The 19,884-nt window shown below is 35.3% G+C and overlaps 1 protein-coding gene across 1 annotated transcript; it reads left to right on the forward strand.

Moving 5' to 3' along the window:
• Window positions 1–3,505: 3,505 nt before the first annotated feature.
• On the forward strand, window positions 3,506–17,526 carry LOC136028140 (uncharacterized). The gene is made up of 5 exons (XM_065705801.1): window positions 3,506–3,760; window positions 6,746–7,110; window positions 10,144–10,571; window positions 14,075–15,239; window positions 16,773–17,526. Exons 1-5 carry the CDS (start codon window positions 3,506–3,508, stop codon window positions 17,464–17,466), a joined length of 2,907 nt encoding a protein of 968 aa, XP_065561873.1. The 3' UTR covers window positions 17,467–17,526.
• Window positions 17,527–19,884: the final 2,358 nt, after the last annotated feature.

Consider the following 19,884-nt stretch of genomic DNA (forward strand, 5'->3'; position numbering starts at 1 on the left):
AACATTTTGAGAATGTGCTAAACCGAGATACAGTTGCAGGAAAAGATATAGATGAAAATGAAAAAGTTTGTGATACCTTGGATGTGAAGGAAGATTTGTTTAGTGAGGAAGAATTAGCGACAGTACTAAAAGGATTAAAAAATAATAAGGCCCCAGGTGCTGATAGTATGATTAATGAGTTCCTTAAATATGGTGGCTCTGAGGTTAGGAATAAGCTACTGAAGATTATGAACATGATTTTTGAAAAAGGGGAAGTACCCAATGATTTTAGGAAAACCTTAATTAAACCACTGTATAAGAAAGGTGACAAGAGTGAGTGTCGTAATTATCGAGGCATTAGTCTGGTCTCTGTAGGTAGCAAATTACTGAGTAATATGATACTTTTTAGACTGAGACATGCTGTAGACAAAGTTTTAAGGGAAGAACAATGCGGTGGTAGAGGATGTGTCGACCGTGTTCTCACTCTTAGGTTAATAATTGAGAAGTCCCTTCGTTGTCAAACACCTTTGGTCCTTAGTTTTATCGATTATGAGCAAGCTTTCGATTAAGTTGATAGAACAGCGTTAACAAAGGTCTTATCGTTATATGGTATACCAGAAAAATACATTAAAGTGATTTGCGCTATGTACGAGAATAATACTGCTGCGGTTAAGGTAGGAAATGAGGTTAGCAACTGGTTTTGTATTAAATCAGGAGTTAAGCAGGGTTGTGTTCTATCCCCCTTTATATGGATCATTTTGATTGACTTCGTCTTAAGGAGCACAGGAAAGGCAATTGGAGACCATGGAATCAAATGGGGAGGAAGAACGCTCCTGGACTTAGATTATGCTGATGATTTAAGCATATTAGATGAAAGTGTGAGCAAAATGAATGAATTTTTAGAGGTTTTACGAGTTCAGGGTGCTAAAATAGGCTTGAAAATTAATGTTAAGAAGACTAAGTCACTAAGGCTAGGAATAAGTGAAGATGAACAGGTGACATTAGGTAACGAAAAGATTGATCAGGTTGGGAGCTTCAGTTACCTTGGTAGTATTATTAGTAAGGATGGTGGGAGCAGTGAAGATGTTAAAAGTAGAATAGCTAAAGCTCAGGGTGTTTTTTCACAGTTAAAAAAGGTTTGGAAGAATAGAAAGATAAGCCTACAAACCAAGATTAGAATATTGGAAGCTACAGTGATGACAGTTGTCAAATATGGCTCTGAAGCATGGGCACTCCGAAAAGCAGATGCAAATTTACTAGATGTTTTCCAGAGAAATTGCCTACGGATTGTTCTGGGTACCCGGCTGACTGACTGTATTTCAAACAGTAGGTTGTACGAAAAGTGTGGTTCAATCCCGCTTTCTGGGGCTATAATGAAAGAAAGGTTGAGATGACTAGGCCACGTTCTACGGATGAAGGATGACAGATTACCAAAGATTGTCCATTTTGGCCAACCGTCTGGGACTACACGGAAAGCAGGTCGTCCTTGTCTGGGTTGGGAGGATGTCATAAATAAAGATTTAAAGGAAATGGGAACTTCCTGGGAGGTTGTAAAGAGGGAGGTTTTAAATAGATTAGGTTGGAGGAGGAGCGTGCGTAGCTGTGTTGGCCTCAGGTGGCTTGGTGCTGCAGTGAGTTATTAGTAGTAGTAGTAGTAGTAGTAGAAAACATTTAAAATGTGTTCTGTTTTCAGTAAAGTGCAAACATGTCCGTTTTTGAGAAGGTATGGTGGTTGTCAGCCCTACTGATGTTAATTTCTGCTCGTTTTGAATTTGACTCGGCTATTTATTGTAATTTCTGTTCATTTTGGTTTTCATTTATTTATTGACGGTGATTTGTGGTAGAAAGTCTTTCAACTAAAAGTAAGGAACGACATTTGAACTTAGAACTGACAGAAATTATTCCACATATGACAAGGTCTACCCCCTCTTCAACCCGCACTCTTTACGCTATAGTCTGTATAATGTTGTTTAAAAATACTTCTCATTCAAATTTTACGTCCCTTGTGTTTGAGCAGTCTTTCTTAAAGAATTGCGATAGAAGTCAAACTTTAGCGAAAAGAACGAGGGTTAGAACGTGGAAGTCCCCCCGTTCATGCTGAACAATTTCTGTTTGTTTTAACGTTGCTCCTTACTTTCAGTTGAAAAATACTGTTTTTGTATTTAATTTCTGGCCACTTTTCAGATCATGCAAGGAAGTCCCCTTCCCTCCACCCCCCTCCTGTGTGAAAATTCTCCTCGTGCCCCCCCTCCTTCTGGAAGAAACTTTCCCCTCTCACAAAGAATTCCGTGTGTTCCCCGATATAAAATACAATATGTAAACAATGGGCAAATTGCATAACTTACAGCCCTTTCTCCATGGGTTTTGGAGGGGGTCACGTCATTCCCAAAGGTATAGTTGTTGGACCTTCTATCTATGCTGGATCAAAGGGCTATCTAAAATTTTGTTTGGATTTCTTTGGGGGGAAAGGGGCGCTGGATGGGGACCAGTTGCCTTTCAGTCTTTTTAGTCACTTGAAATGGACATCTGAACTTTTCATTTCCGTTCGAATGAGCTCTCTCCCAATTCTCTAGGACTATGGCTTGGTACACTCACTCCTATGGAAAACAATTAACATGCATCCGTTACCTCTCTTCTGGCAAAAATATAAAATTCCACATTTTACTAGGTAAAAGCTTGAAACATCTACTCTAGGGTCTCTGATATGCTGGATCTGATGGTGTGTTTTTCATTTAGAACGTTTGAGTTTTTGTGGGTGTTTCTTCTTACTTGAAAATCAGGCAGATTTTGTTTTAGGCTTGAAACCTTTGATGGGTAACATTAAGCGTAATGAATTTTATATATTTGGAGTGAACGTACATATCTAATTCTTTTGATGTAACAATTATTATCAAAATTTAGTTTTTTAGAGTTTCGGTTGCTGCTGGGCCGAGTCGCTCCTTGCTTATACTTTGTTGCCATGAACTGTGATTAGAAACTTTTCAAACTGAAGCGTGAACTTTAGTCGGCGTACTTCCTAATTCCACGCTATCCTCATGGAAAATATTTTGGGCTGCATTTGTCACTATCTGTATAAAATGTAATAGAGGACTGAATAGAGCATTCAGTATCTCATCTCTAGTTTCCCCCTTCTTCTTTTTTAAAATAGAGTATTTATAGCATTAGTAGATTTCGTAATGTAACTTGAAAATTCAATAGGTTTCATATAGGCACTTACAAAGGAAATATTTCGGAGAAAGTATAAATAATTACAAGAAAAACCTTAAGAATATCAAGATTTCAGAGGCATGCTAGACCTGCAAATCCGCCTGTGGGCACATGCCTGGTGTCATTTAATGTTGAAACTAGTCCAGGTAAGAAGACTAAAAAATAAATTACATTGGTTAATTTTACAGAGAAATTCAGATTGTCCTATGAAACGCAAAATTCTTCCTAAAATTACAAAGGAGTTTAGATTATCGTTTTCGCTGTTCCGTCTTTTTTTTGTTTTTTGTTTTTTTAATCTCGCTTTTTTATAGTCAGTAAGATGGATACCAAAGAAGATGAAAGAATAGTGTATGTGATTTCGAAGCTCAGCAGCTCAAATCCAGAAAAAGTGCTCAGTGGACTGATTGAAATCCGCACCCGAATTATAAAAAGCAGAGAAGGAATTGAGAAATTTCTAGAACGTGGAGGGATAGAACCAGTAATTAAGCAGCTAACGAAAACAAATCAGAAAATCATGGATGTTTCACTTAGTATCTTAGGAAATTTGGCTGTGGAACCACAAGTTCGTTCAATGGTAATCCTTTGGTGTCAACCTTAATTAACTGAATATGCTATCATTTTTTAATATAATCAGAGTACCATATTAAGTCTCATGACCGTTTCCCCGCATAATGGCCAAAGTGGTTTAAAAGACGGTTTGCGATTTTTTTTTTTTTTTTATATATTATTATTTTTTTGTAAAGTACCTATTTTTGCCCAAATAGCTGAGCTATAAATGCCTGTTAACTGTAAAGTACATAATTCTGCCCGCATACCTAGGCTAATCTCCCTGCTAAACTATTCAAACTGTGCTGGATTAATTGGTTCAGCTTATTTCCATAATCTTTGTGGGTTCGCATGATAGCAGGCGTTTGTGATTTTTAAAAATGTAATCATTTGGTCTCATTCCGCGTCCACTCGCGTCTCATGTATCCATATGTTTGTTTCTTAACTTTTGTGATGCTTTTGAATCACATTCAAAGATATATCATTAATATACCCAAAGCATATACTCTCTTCCATAATCAATGTGATATCATCGAAAATGTGATGTATCTCCATCTTATGGCCTTAGAAATTTGGGAGAAATCTCATTTGATTGAAGATTAGAGTCTTGGGGCTCTTTTTTAAAATCAAAACTGATTGGAGGGTTAACTGACATCCCTTTGTTACCCTGTGTGGTTTTGCAGTCCCACGACACATTGGATAAAATTTCATTATGGCCATTGTCACCAGAACACTTGAAAGGCCCAAAAAACAGGCCTCCATAGTTGACATTATAGTTAAAAGCACCTGCGGCAAGTAGTGTAAATTTTGCGTATAAAAATATAAAACAAACACTTCATAGATACGTCTTAGAAAGATAGACATGTTGCACTTTGCTGAAATCTTGTTTATACAAGGATTTTCAATTTGTGTGATTTGAAGGTCAAAAAGTGAGGCTTCGCTACCATGTTCACCTGATATGCGACCCTCCTTTAATCAAAAGCACTTATGATTCGTCATTGACCCCAAACCCTCCCCTTGGTTGACAACGCGTGCGGTGTATCTTGGTTTCCTTTGGTCAGTAGTTTGAAATGCTCCGTCTCTATCCCATTTGTTAAACAATGGGTGTGCTCTGTCTCCTACCCTTTCAATTGTGACGGACATAGAAACTGCACTGAAGTAAATTATCTTTATGTCATAACAAACCATTTATGTATTAAGAATTGTTAATGCCTTTAAGATGAAAACTTTTCCCCAGAGACAAAAAGTAGTAATGGGTGAATTTTGCAATGCCTCTGTTATTTAGTGTTTCTATTCGTTTCGCTGAGCAAGGCAAAACTTATTTAATGTTAGATGAAAATTCAATAATCATCTGATAATTCGACGAGTATATTGTGGCAATTAGGTTATCTGGTGATTCGGCTACTGCAACAACGTTTTCAAACGGACAATCCATCCGTTTTCAAAGTCATCTTTGCCGCTTGGAAAATTATATAGTAGTTTAATTTTAATTCATACATAGCGTTTTAGTGGTGTCTGAAACACGATCAAAAAATGGGATTTTCGGGCTACGTTCTGGATCAATGTAATTAAAATTGGTACTTGTCTATTATATAAAACACACTTGAGAAGTGAAGTTTGGTTAATGCTAATGAAAAAAACAAAATCTGATGAAAATAGAATGCTTTATTCGCAAAATTGTGGAAACTACAACTTAGAAATATGCTCCCAGAACGTAGTGTTACACTTCCAAAAATGTTGCTTCTCGCAAGAGTACACAAGTCATAGAGTGTCCATTGACGCAGTATTTTGTTTTGGGCAACATCCCCTTATCCTGGAAAAATATAATTGCCTGTTCTTTGGTCCTTGCCAAACCCCATATCTTAATTTGAACATTCATGGTGAGACACTATATTCTATCACTACTCAAAGCAAACTAACAAGTGTCCTCAAAAATCGCGTTAATAATGAACTAACATGAACTAGGTCAAGAATCGTGTTAATAATGAACTTTTCTTTGTTTTTGAGATGGTCAGCCGAGGCTAAAGCTCCCAATTTAATAATTCACAAATGACCTTCACAATTTTGCTAATAAAGTGTTCCATTTTCATCATATTTCATTGTCACCAAACTTTACTTCTCGAGTGTGTTTTATATAATGGACAAGTACCAAATTGGGATTTTTTTTTTTTTTTTTTTTTTTTAACGGTGTTAAAAGCCTCAGGGCTAGTGACCAAAAATCTTAGTGCTCTAATAAACGTATTTATTTGTAATTTACAAATTGTATCACAACTTGAAATTCTCCGTTTTATAGAGAGAAATAACTGGATTTCCAGAGTTCACCTTACAGTAGATATGTTCTTCATTTCGAGTAATACTAGTTGGGACCAAGGTGTTATCTGCCAAGTCAATCCATTGCTTTGTATGCTGTTTAATGCTTTAAACTTATTATTTTTATGCCTCAGTTTTTAAGATAATTTTAATTGTATGCTGAAAGTTACTGATATCACTGCTCCTGTAAGACCATGAAAAGCGTTATAGATTGGTTTGTTGTTGTGAGGCTATGTACTTACTTTTGACTCCTAAATTAATATTCTTGTTTTTATGCTTGGCTTTTGTATTTTCAGTAAAGCGATAGTTTTCTCAAATCCTGCAAACATAGGGCCATATCACCAGTCGATTTATTTGCGCTAGTTTTATTGATATATGTTAAATAGGCTGTAAAGTAATAATTTTTGTTAGTTTTAAGTTTCAACTTCGCTCTTTACTTCCCTTGGAAAATCTTTTTTTTTTATTTATACAAGTAGAATCACTTCAGGGACTGGAAAATTTCCTTAATTCAAATTGCGATCGTTTAAAAAATACGCTGAATCTCCCGATATCAGTTCCTTGTCGCATCACTACTTCAAGTATCGCAGTGGCCGGAAAAAACATAATCTCTTCTAGTTTTTGGCTGTGTCCTTCTATCTGTATAATTATCTCATCTGTTCTTCAATTTTCGTCTCAAAATCTAAACAAAGTTAAATTTCCCCAGGTTAAAAACACATCCCTAGTGAGTCACCTCGCTCAGATTGCAAAATCCATTCGAAATGAATCGATACTCTGTCGTGCCTATCGAACTATCGGCAATTTAGCTGAGGATAAGGACCTTTGCTCTGCCTTTTTTGAATACAAGACGTCCAAAATTATTATGGAGGCTATTATCGGTGGTGTACTAATGCATGAAGACCTGCCATTTTCCTCGACACGCAGGAGAACTGAAGAAGACTGTTTAAAACTTGCTTGTCGTGTAAATGCCGCCGATATTCAAAGCCTAAAAAATAATGAAGATGAAAATAAAGAACAGACTGGAAAATTGAAAAATGAAGAAACCATCCAAATGGCAGTGCGGGCTCTCAGGTAATACCTTTTCTGTCTTTTTTTTTGTGCTAGAAATCTGTAGTAAGTTTGAGTAATTTTATTTCTGTATGTCTATTCATTGCAATGATACTCAACTAGCACTTTTATTCCTAAACTACTTCTACTATTGCTTGATTCCTTTGATACATACTCATCTATTTGTTAATGCAAATTAAGTCAAGCACAATACTTGTCGCTTATAAAGTAAGCGCACTAAGGGCAACTCAAATCACAAACTAGACACAAGTACATTAGCTTCGAGCGATAAATTGCCAATGATCTTCTAGATATTCGGAACGTAGATATTAGAAATAAATGGAGTGTGATGAGCATTTTAGAGGGAGGGAAAGAGCTGATCCCTGAAAACATTTTTACAGCAATAATACGCTTGAATAGGCTTTGAGGTGCTCATATTTGGTTTTGGATGGTAATGGTTGCAGATTTGGACTTCCATCTGAGAGTCAATATAAATGAAACGTAATTGCTGTTCTATTGATTAATAAGAGCATCCAACCATCTGTTTTGCTCTCCGCGCCCCCAGTCGTCCCTGTGGTACAAAGGCAAAATTTCAAGAAATTCAGAGTGGCCAAAACGGCCAAAAAATATGCCTCTGGAGGTGATACGATACTTGCAGCCATTTTGAAACTAAGACTTGCTGGATACATTTAGGAGACCGGGGACTAATACTATTACCATCACTAATACAGTGACTAATACCACTGCTTCTACTACCATCAACCCTGTCACTATTCCTGATAAGCTGTTCCTGCAACGACTTATCCTACTGCGTGTGTTATTGCTTTTATAACGACCACTACAACTATGATTACTCCTATAACTCCTTCGATGACTGCTCTACCTCTCCTACCATGACTACTACCTAATGATTAAGCACCGAAGCTTAATGATTATATCAATTGTGAAATAGACTCTCTACCATTTGGCAGTTTGACCAATGATTAAATTAGATTCTTGACAAAATCATTGAGCTAGTTTTTCCCCTGGCTCCTTGTGTTAGGCCTTATTAAAATCCAAATAATTCAACGATTGATAATTTCCATGTGGCTGGAGATCTCAGATGGAACTGATAGGGGTTCTCTGTCTTTTCGTTTGAACCAAAATTATGTCATGATTGGCAACCTTCATGAAGACGGACCAAATAGGGTTAATAGGTCCGCTTCCTCTAGCCTCATATATGTAGACATGTTACCTCCCTTTCGAATCTGGATCATTTAGGAATTATTAATATAGTGATTTAACGGAAATTAATAGATTACATTTCATCAATGGGTAAATCAGTTATGGAGCTGGGGAGATAGGGAGTTTTGGGGAAGGTCTGGTGCCTATGATAAGCAGCGTGTTGACCCTATTTTGAAGGTTTTGTATATGAAATTTTATGATGGCATAGATAATGCTCCTGCATATGGAGGTATCGGTTATCGAAAGGCAGTAAAAATGTTGGAACTAGTGGAGTCTAGGGTAATTGTTTTTTGTAGGATTAGTGTTGGTACTATAATTAATGCTGCTATTAACACACCATTGCAAATATTGCTACTATTAATATACTGTGAAACTATCTTGGATCAAAAGGAACAAAAATTAAAAAAAAAGAGAATATCAAAGCTCAAGACGACCATAACTTAACTCATACAAGGAGTTGAGCTTAAATCAAACTGAGGTCACTTTATTTTTGTTATTAAACAAAAAGAAGAAAAAAAACTTCCCGAAAAACTAAATGTTTTTTTTTTATCTCCTATGTAGGTCAAATGATTTGTGTAGTTCTCTGTGTGTTTATACTGAGTAATATGCTAACTAATGAAAGATCTAAAGCCGAACTTGTCAGCCATAACGAAAGCAAAGAGAGAAGAAGAATCTCCAGATAAAGAAAACAAACTAGACTACGGCCAATAAAAATAAAAAGAGAAACTAAACCGACGCGGATATTTCGCCTGTATGAAACAAGGTTTCGTCAACGCTATGAACAAAGATAAAATCTAAAATAATCTGTAAAACCATAAATTAAATAAAATCTAAAACTAAGAAATAAATAAAAAAAAACAATATCTATAAATACAGTTGATGCTACTGTGATTGAGCACCACAGAAGTTAATTCGAGTTACTTCAATGAGAACACTGAAGTGACTCGAAGTTGACACTAGTCGCTTCAGTGTTTTCATTGAAATAATTCTAATTAACTTCTCTGGTGCTCAATCAGAGAAGTATCAATTGTTTATATAGATATTTTCTATTCATTTCTCAAATTTAGATTTTATTGAATTTTAGGTTTTATAGATTATTTTAGATTTTCTCTTTGTTCTTAGCGTTGAAGACGCCTTTTATACAGACGAAAGATCTGCGTCGGCTTAGTTTCTCTTTTCCTTCTACTGGCCATAGTCTCGCTTATTTTCTTTATTTTGAGATTATTTTCCCTCTCTTTGTTTTTAATATGTTAACTGATTAAAGGTTACCACTTCCGCTATTGGGGATGGGTAAAGAAGGCTATCACTAAGCTACTCTCAAAGAGAGGATCAGCACGCCATTGCACGTATGTTCAGTAATACTTTGATCCTCCTGATCTACATTGCTTTGCTTTTCCTCCCTTTGAGTGTAGCTGAGTAAAAAGATTTTGGCAGTCATCTCAGAAGTGTGAAATGGTCAGGTACGGTCTGTAGGCCTGACAGCGATGGAAGGTTTTCTATTTTAAAGACGTTTAGACTTTTTTATTATTTCTGGAATCGTGGTTGTATTTCTTTTCGTGATAAATAGAAGCGTTCATTAGACATATCGTTTCTCAATTCTTATTTGCGATAATTTCTTGATGTTTTAAGTTTAACTTATTAGAAGACTATTTCTGCTCGATTCAGGTTCTAAACTTGCTATTTATTTTCCTAGCACCAGCTCTTTTTCGTAACTTAATTAGAAAAGGCAAGAAGCTTGAGAGGATGCAATAAGAATTCAAAAAACCGTTGTATGAAAATAGTGAGGATATTAATTATCTACTCAAGAAAATATCATATTTACTCTTTTTTCAGAGAACTTGGCCATACGAAAAGCCAGCGTCGGACGACTTTCCATGAAGGACTTTTACTTGTCCTCACGGAGGCATTGAAGTCCGAGAGTCCTGCAATTTTGAAAATCGCTTTAAAAACGTATAGTCACTACTTTTCAGAAAACTGTAACATTGAAGAGTGGGTTCAAACAGCAAAAGACAAACTTTATTCGTCGAGACTTAACTGTCAAGACCAACTGTCCAACTCCTATTTGTCAGTTTTGCATTGTGGGGACTACGGAGCAAGTAGAATTCTTGAGTTGTGTGAGAGCGAAGATCTCAAAGTACGGGATACAGCAACATTTCTTCTATGTAAATTGAGTGGAAAGGATTTCTTCCGATGCAAGTTCAGAGCGGGAGGAGTATCAATTTTGATGAAGAAAATTGATATATACCCAAAGAACAGCAGAAGTAAGATTTGCTATTCTGTACACATTGGGGCTCTGTGCATATTCAAAAGTATAGGGCATTAATTCAATCAGCTTTATTTTGTGGATATTTAATGCTCTAAAATGGCCTTTTTCTAAGTTACAAAAACTAAATGAGTGACCAGATTTATTTAAGAAAGCTTTGAGAATTAATACTTGCTCTTTGTTTCTTTTCTTGGAAAGAAGGAATAAATTCAAGTGGTTACTGGACGGTTAGTAGTAATAGAAATTTATTATCAAAAAAAAAAAAAAATCAGAAACAAAATGTATCGGTAGCACACCAAAAGCGTCGCTTGCGAGGGTGTGCCACTAACGAAAAAGAAAAAAAATAGAAGGAAGAAACACAATAAAACAAAATAAAAACAAAAAATAACAAGTATAACCTATAATAAACAGAAAGGCGAAACCGTGTCCCGAAAAAAAACATACATAAATAATTCATACACAATACAAAACATAATATCGTGATTCCAAAGCAAAAAAAAGCAATAAACAATTATTGTCAATTTAGTCCCGTCAATCTCAGTCTGTCTCGAAGGTATACTTACCAAGCAATCCCACACGTAGCTCAGACTTAAATCGACTAATGGGTAACTCCTTGGCGCTTGGGACAAGCTTATTCCACAGCTTAGCCCCTCTATAAATAACTGGAAAAGCAGTCCTACTTGAAACTAGGCGAGGAACCTCAATATCTTCGTTTGTCTGAGTTTCGTGACAATGAACGTTGGACCTTCCCTGAAATATTCCAATAAAACAGTCTGGAAGGCACTCATAACAATACTTATACATAAAAAATAGTGTATAAAAGTCACGCAATCCAGCTGCAGGTATTATATTAATTATATTGTACATTGATCTGGTCGAATCCCGGTTCTTTATTTCCATAAATTAATCTAATGCTTTTATTCTGCAGTACACGTATTGGGCGAAGTATTGAGGGGAGAGTACCAAGTCGTACAGACGAACAGTACGGACGAATTTATATATGATAATGCCATCTCTGTAGTTCTACCCTTCCTGAAACCAAATTGGATTGTATTTAACGGTTATAATAAAAATTGAGATATAGATTGGGACGGAAGAAGAGCGTGCACGGTTTTGTTGACCTGAGGGAGCTTGGTGCTGCAGTGAGTTAGTAGTTAGTAGTTGTATTCATGTTACCTGATTTGAAAAAGTGTTGAAACATAAGGGAAACTAAGTGATCTTTTTTCCTGTCATTTTTCTGCAATACTCTCTCACTCTAAAATTTGTCTAAACAATTTTACAACTCATTCATCTTTAAAAGAAACTGAAGGAACAATTTTACTTTTTTATTAGCTAGCCTTTTTATTTCATTTCTGTTCGTTTTTTATATAATGTCCACCATTAGAATACTGAGGAGACTCCCAACCTCATTTGCCCCTTGCTTTTTATGATAAAGCTTAACTTTTGCACAAAAAGACTTTGGAAATAAGGGCTCATTTAGATACGAGGGTGCACTTTAAACAAAAAAATAGAAGCTTTCTAAGCGTGACGAAGGCCACCTTTCCTTACTCCTTAATTCAGCTTTACAACTGATATCTCCGAAACTTATGTTTTCCATTAAAACAACGTTTCCACAGTAAGAGGGCTATCACCCCCAGCCCTCAGAACCCGTATTGAATGAATATTTCAAACGTATCCTTCCGTTTTTAGGGGTATCAGGCAGACACGGATTTAGGGTATTTTTTTTTTGGGGGGGGGGGGAAGCTTGTTCAAACTTGTGAACGTAATGAACTATGTTTGAACTGAGAAAAGTATGTTTTACTGACAAATTATTTCACAATAGAAGCATATTAAAATCATGAGTGCATTGCGTGTCTTGGGCTGGTTAATCTATTTTAGAATGCTTAATTGAAACACAATGAATATAGTAATGTATATTCTTCGGAAGGGAAGGGGAGTTGGGTTAACCCTATCTATTCTCTCCCCCTGGATTCATGCCTAGGGTTAGTAAGGAGGGGTAAATCTCCCTTTCATATCTATCAGAAGGACTTGATTCGATCAGAAGAAATAAATTGTCATATTTGTTTTTTTTTTAATTTTGATATTTATTGACATGAATCCTCTCAACCCGAGATTCTCAATTAGAAATTGTGTCCTCTATTTATTTTAAGCTCCTAGAAGGGTTACCATGTGACCATACATGTTATAAATATTTAACCTGGAACCAACTCCCATCAAGGGTATCTTCTATGGAGCCCGAGTAAAAAGAAACTTGACTCAGTTTAATAATGAACCCATCTCGGCATTGGATATAGGTTTTTGATAGTTCTAAATCGGATGTCTTAAAATTTTCGGCCTATAGAACATTGGCCCTAATCGGCCCAAAATTTTGTTTTAGGGGACAAATGGCAGGGATTCACATTTCTGTGTGGCAGAATCTCTTTTATTAGGCTGCATAAAAGCAGGACTAGAGATTTTTGTTTTAGGTGAAATAATCTTCTACGTCAATCAATGCAACTGGTTACGACCCCTGGGAAAATAAAATTCCATGGAGATGTTTCGGTTACTAGTGGCACAGCCTTTCTTTTCCTACAGTTTACAAGGAACTGTTTGATAGAAAACAATTTTCTTATCCAGAAAAGTCCACAAATACGTAAAATTAAAAAAGAGTATGGATTATGCATAAGTCCACAACTGCCGAAAAAATAATTAATTATAAAAACTGAAAGAAAAATAGCTTATATTCAGAGACTTGGCAAATGTCCAATTAGTGAATCATAGGTAAAGTTGTCTTCTTTTTTTTCTCTACATAGTTTCAATAGTAGTTGAAACATAGTTTTTCTACATAGTTTTCCCCTCCTTAATTCTTAATTTTCTCTCTTTCTTTCTACCATTCAGTGTGTAAAATTACTTGTCTTAATTTGTGGACATCCTATTTGAAATTCCTTTAAAATTCATACTCATCATTTATGTATAACATATTCCATTTTCAGTTTGTTTTACGGTTTGGGTTTTTTTTTTGTTTTTTTTTTTTCTGGTCTTCTTTGAAGCAATTTTGGCTCTATGGCAGCTTATGACAGACTTTTTTAAAGTAAATATCACTAAAAAATTTAGTAGTAAACATAGATAATACTTTTTAAACGTTTGACACTCCCACACATATGCATCTGCTCATGGAATAGTTTTTTGCTGGACTTAGACTGATTTGTGATAAATTTTTTGCGTTCTCTTTTAGGTTATTTTATCAGAAAATTTAAATGTTTTTTTTTTCTTAAATTTATTTTGATCTAGGGCTTTTTTGTTAAAATCATTTTTTTTATTTCTTTCAAGTAATAATTTTAGTGCTATTATTAATGCAAAGGAATTTAATACTAATAAACAATTTATAGAAGTTTTAACAAGAGCCGTTTTTCAACATGAAAATCTTACTAGTGTCAAAATTCTGTATATGCTTCCTCTTTAGTGTATTTGATCTTGAACTGGATTTTAATGTTAATGTTTTGTTTCTTCATTTTGTTTTAGTTTGGAAGAACTTGGTACATGCTCTTGCGTTTTATACCAGGAACAACGTAATAAGTCAAACCGACCAAAATATGTTAATTGTGTTATATAACGCTATGACAGACTTAACGTTGTCAGATGAATTCCGGAATTTTATTCTGAACGCGTTTTTGCAGCTACAGTTCTCTGAGGACTCCTTAAATACCCTCTACAAACTAGGGCTGCATAATAGCTTATTGCAAATAATCGAAAACTATGCGATAGAAAATGAGTTTGATGGCTGCTTTACTGTAAAACCAAAATCTGAAGTAACTGAAACTGTTGCAGAAGAAAGTGAAAGTGGTGAAGAATATGATAGTGATTTGTCCAAAAAGAAGAAACAGTTCAGTATATCAAGCCCTAGCTTTCTTGCAATCGAGGAAGAGGTTCGTTCAAGAAGGGAGAAAAGTCCCGGGGTTTATAATATTTTTGGTATACCAGTTTCTCCTAGTCATGAAGTGGCACCGGATGGTAGCTCTTCCCCTACAGGATATATATCTAGTCCTGGATGCTCCTATTACTCCCCTCCATCAAGCCCCTGTTCTAGTCCCCCTCTCAGTCCATCGTGTGATGTTTTTCAGAGCTATGATTATGCAAGTGAACCTGAAAGTGAAGAAGAATCAAGTGGGGTGGATAGAGAAGTTGAGAGGAAAAGAATAAAAAGAGATGAAAGTATTCTGAACCTGGACGAGTTGATTCGTCAAAGCCAAGAATCATTAAAAAGCTCCAAGATTACTGTCGATGATAGTATTTCAGCTCCTTTAGATTGGAGCTTGAGTCTTCTAAATAATATCCACTGGAGAGTGGGGAAAACAGATCTTAAAAATGATTTAAAAGCTCTTAAAGTACTTACTACATATATCGACGCTGTGAAACAACCATCGCTCAGATGCTGTAGTGTACTTAGAAGAATCACAAGTAAGACAAGCCGTCTTTCTCAGATCATTTCCGAAGGCTTTGTAACCCATTTGGGTAAATTGAAATTCCAATGTAATTGTGACAGACATAGTAATAGAAATCAAATTGCTGAAGAAGCTCTGAAATCAATTTCAGCAGCAGCTGCCACTCCCTACGGTTTCCATCAGATGAAATCCTTGCTGGAATCAGATTTTTCGAATGTAGCAGTTTCTCTGCCTTACCTCAAAATGTAAGCTTACTTTAGTACCCTTTTCTCTGACTTTGTAATTCACTTCTCACCAAAAATCTTGGACAAAAATTGCTTGCCATGTTTTTCTTATTTTATTAGTAGAGCAATATTTTGACTAACGAATGACTAGTGAATGTAGGCTTGAGCAAGAAACCTAGGAAGCTCTGAGACCTAGTATGATTTACCAGACTATTTGAAAAAGACTTGTTCAATATTCGACTGTATTTTCTGTGACATTTAGCATCAAAATTTTGCACCTGAAATTTCTAATTTGCATTATAATTATATGTAGGGAGTAAAAGATATAATCTGGTAACACCAACCATATGCTCAGTAACGTTTTTGAGTACCCGAGGCTGTTTTATAATAGCTAACCTTTGGGAAAGGCTTCTAAACTTTCTAAAAAAAATAGTGACTTACTTTCTAAACTTTCTATTTGCAAAAAGTAGAACTTTCTAAAAAAGTGACTTACTTTCGTACCTGAATTTTCTAATTCAGGATTGCAATTATACAAAGGTAGTAAAAGAAAATCTGACTGCGCTTGTCAATTGTTCTGAAACATTTTTGGGTAATTGAACCTTTTTCTTATAGTGGAATTTCGCAAAAAGTTAGACTTGGATGCCAAGTTTTTATATAACTATATTAACTCACAATTTCACTATTTATCTTGAAGAAAGTGGTCTAGAAAGGCATCCTAAATAGCAATATATGTTATTCCCATTTTCTTTCCTTTATTTTTCATCTTTGTGATTTCAGAGCAAGATGAACCCGTGTAGCAGCACTCTATTTACGTAAATGAGAGCCCAAAAAATTTTAGCTTCTAGAGGAATCTGTTATGCAAAATAGCTAGTGTTCTAGAAGATAAATAATATCAACACATATGATTTCAGTGCCTTTCAACATTGTTTTAAAAAAAAGTTTCTGAGAAGCTGAACAATTTTTGCCAATCTGTGAGTTGCTGTTGCCAAGTTTTCAGGTTTCTCGAATATAAAACAAGCCTTTTAGTGTAGAAATTGCTTTATCGATAACCAGTTCTTGTCCTATTATGATATGACGCTTATCATATCTTTGATAGCTCAATATAATCCTTGGCATATTTGGTAAACTCTTGAATCTGTTGGTCAGCTTTTTCTCTGTTTTTATATTTTGTAGCATTAAAAAAACAACAAAATTTCACAATCTTCAGCACTCGTAGTAGCCAACAGTGAATCATGATTTGTTCAGTCATACGCTCTAGTTGAAAGCAAATCGTTTAACTATAATTTTTTTTTTCTTCAACAGCGTCTTGCTAGCAATAAAAGCGAAGTATTTTGGAACAATTTTATAGGGATAGGATCGGCCATTTATTTTATAAACTATTTTTGTATAATATAGGCTACTTTTGGTTTCCACCTTTTTGTTGTGCAGTTTTTTTTTTCTTTTTTATAGGCTTCGTAGAGATTGGTCGTTTTATTTTCTTTTTTTACGTTTAATAATGTTCTATTTTTTTTATGTTTTATATAAAGGCTTTAATCTTCTAATTACATATTCTAGAGATGACCGAGAGATGCTGTACTTGTTCGATCAAACCTTTCCAAAATTGATAAATATTAAGGATAACACAAGTGTTATAAGTGCTATCCGAGAGTATGGACGACGATTTTTCCCAGTTCATGATTCAATTGTCAAGGCAAAGAAGAAAGCCCATCTGTCTTGTTGTGTTGACGAGACGAATGTTTACTTTGTTACGGATTCGGGGGAAAAAATTGGAGCTAAACGGGAGCAAATAAATTCAAAATTTGAGGCTATGTTGAAGTTTCATGCTACATCTGAGATCCCTTGGAAAGACACAGACGCCAGGCTAGTGAAATATCTTGTACACTATGTCTCTGGATGTCGTAAAACTATTCATAAATGCTGTGCTCTGAAGGGCTTGAAGCTAACAGATAAGGGTAAGCTTCTTCACCTGGGCAGATCTTATTTTGTTGATGATCTTGTTAGTGACATTATGTTTGATTTGGTTTCATCAGAAGTTACATCTGAAAATGTTGCCGAGCTGTATGTAAATATTTTTTCTTGTGATATTGGAGATTTTGAATCTGAAAAAGTGATCTTTCTGAGAAAAATAGTGGACAGTAATGATCTAGATTTGATGAGAACTATGTTGAACTCCAATTTAAGTGAACATTTTTTGGGAGTTATTTGTGATGCTGTTCATGAGCGTTTTGAACGCTTTATTGGAAAATAAGTGTAATCCGTTTGTGTTCTTGACCTAATCCTTAACGTTTTAATAATAATACTCTATTCAGATTTTTGGGGAAATACCATAAGTGCCATCCCCATTTTTTATTTTATGTGACAAATCATTCTAAACCATTAGCTACAGAGCTACGAACGTATCCATCCGAATTATAAAGGAATTTTGCCATGTTGGTCTTTTCTTGTTACATTTAAAATAGTACAAATTTTCAGAATTTATGACTAATTTAGACCAAGGGTTAATATTTAAAGAAGATAGTCAAATTTAAACAATTCATCAGCCGTTTCTCTTTTATCTGTATTAACGTTTTAGTCTGATTATCCAGAAACCATTCTTTGGACATGCGTCGCATTACCGATTTTCTTACTTGTAAAATTATTCGTGATTTCGTTTTTTCTTCTGTAAAATTGGAAGAATTAATTTGAATACATTTGTGGATCGATATGATCGAGTTTAAATATTGACCTGTTAAATCTGGTTCTTACTCTATTCGGGAAAGGATGCAAGTCCCTGCAAATTTTTGACATTTTTATTTCTTTCTTTCAAGTCACTAAACTTTTTACGAAAAATACCTGGTTGATGAATTTCTTAGGTTTTATCCTGGATCTCCTGTTACTTTTGCGTAATTGGTACATTTTAGTTGCCTTGTTTTGCTCATACAGACACGAGAATCTTTTTCTATTATCCTACGAAGTCTCACTTTTAGGAAGCATTATAGTGCCTTTTAAAAGCCGGTCTTTCTACCAAGGTACCTCTAAAATCTTGAAACTGTCTGTTTAAATCTCGGGGCTGGTATGAACTGTGCCCGGTCAAAGACTAAAAGGGATCTCTCGTCTTGTCTACTTCAAATAGTTTGATATCATAGAGCAGAAATTTGCCCTCGCGTCCAGTTGTCATAGAAGCTGCATTCTTTTTTAAATAAATTATGTTGACATCTATTAGAGATGGGTTTAGACGAGGTAGTTGGTAAAGAAAGTACCAATATATGTTATAACTTGAAGGTATTTTTAGAACATTAACTCAAATAGACTGGTTTTATTTTTTAAATGTTTTTAATGTCCTCATTCTGAATGGCAACTTCTCACTTTATCCTCTGGACAGGCCCGTGTCCTTCAAGTGGTCTCTGCATTGACATATTGAACTCTTATGTCTTCATTAATTGATATTTGAGCAACAAAAGCTTTGGAAGTCTTAAAACATGTTTTATTCTACAATTTTTAAAAATAAACTCAGGTAGACAAGTGAAAAGAGTTGGTAGTTAATGACAACCACAGGTGCTGCATGGACAATTCTTTTCAAGCTCATATTCTGGTCGTAAAAACATAATTCATCAGTTAAGAATTTTTCCGTCTGCATACTTTTTCCTTTTTTAAAATCTGTATCCTTATTCCGAAAGTCCCTCGCTACTTCTTCCCGAAATAAATATATGTGTAAATGCCTGTGGTAAACCAAAAAGTAAATAAAAACTGCTTATTTCAGTGGAATACACTTTGGAAGCATGAAGAATACGGTTGAAGACGAAGATGAAATGGAGAAATCATTTTTATTTGAAGAAATGAAGTTAAGGATAGTTATTTTGTGGCCTGAATTCTTTAAGGGTTTATACAGCAAAGATTTTACTCTGACCACAAAATTCTTTTTCAGGGTTGGAATAGAACCTTGGCCTATCGAAACGCCCTGGTCATATAGAATGAGTTCTAAGTGCACCATACTCCTCAAAATAAGAGATTTGGGTCCAATCTTAGCTTTTCTTAGAGCCAAGACGTACGGAAGAGTGATAAGATAGGAAGGCTGAAGCTTCAACGTAGCTTGAGCTTTAATATAGCTTCTGAGCTTAAACATAGCTGGAGTGACTATGCCAGCAACGGTGAGATTCGTACTTGGATAGGCAAATCATACATTGCCTTCGTCGTGAAACACCGAAGATAATCTTCCAAGCGTCAAGCTGCCACAAATCACTATCTGTAAATAAATCGAAGTCAAAACGAACTGAAATTACAATGAATAGCCGAGTCAAACTCAAAACGAGCAAAAATTAATTTGCGTTGGGCTAATAATCCCCATGCCTTCTTAGAACCAGAACATGCTTGGCGCTTTACTCAAAACAAATGTTTTAAATTTTTCCACTTTACTTAGTTTCATAAATAAAAATTATCAAAACTTTAAGGAATAAATATCAGTATATGTCAATTAAACTGACAAACCACTGTCATTTTTTTTTTCAGTAAAGTGCAAATTATGTTAAGGTCTTGAGAAGGGATGGGGGTTATGGTTCAACTACGCTGAACGAAATGGCTAGCTCAAAATTCTGATTGGATGCTTTTGGGGAAATGGTGGGCGTGGAAAGGTGGTTAGTGGCCCTCCAATCTCATTTGACTATTAAAAAGAGCGCTAGCCCTTTTCCAA

This window comes from Artemia franciscana, chromosome 6, assembly GCF_032884065.1.
Source record: "Artemia franciscana chromosome 6, ASM3288406v1, whole genome shotgun sequence".
NCBI lineage: Eukaryota > Metazoa > Arthropoda > Branchiopoda > Anostraca > Artemiidae > Artemia > Artemia franciscana.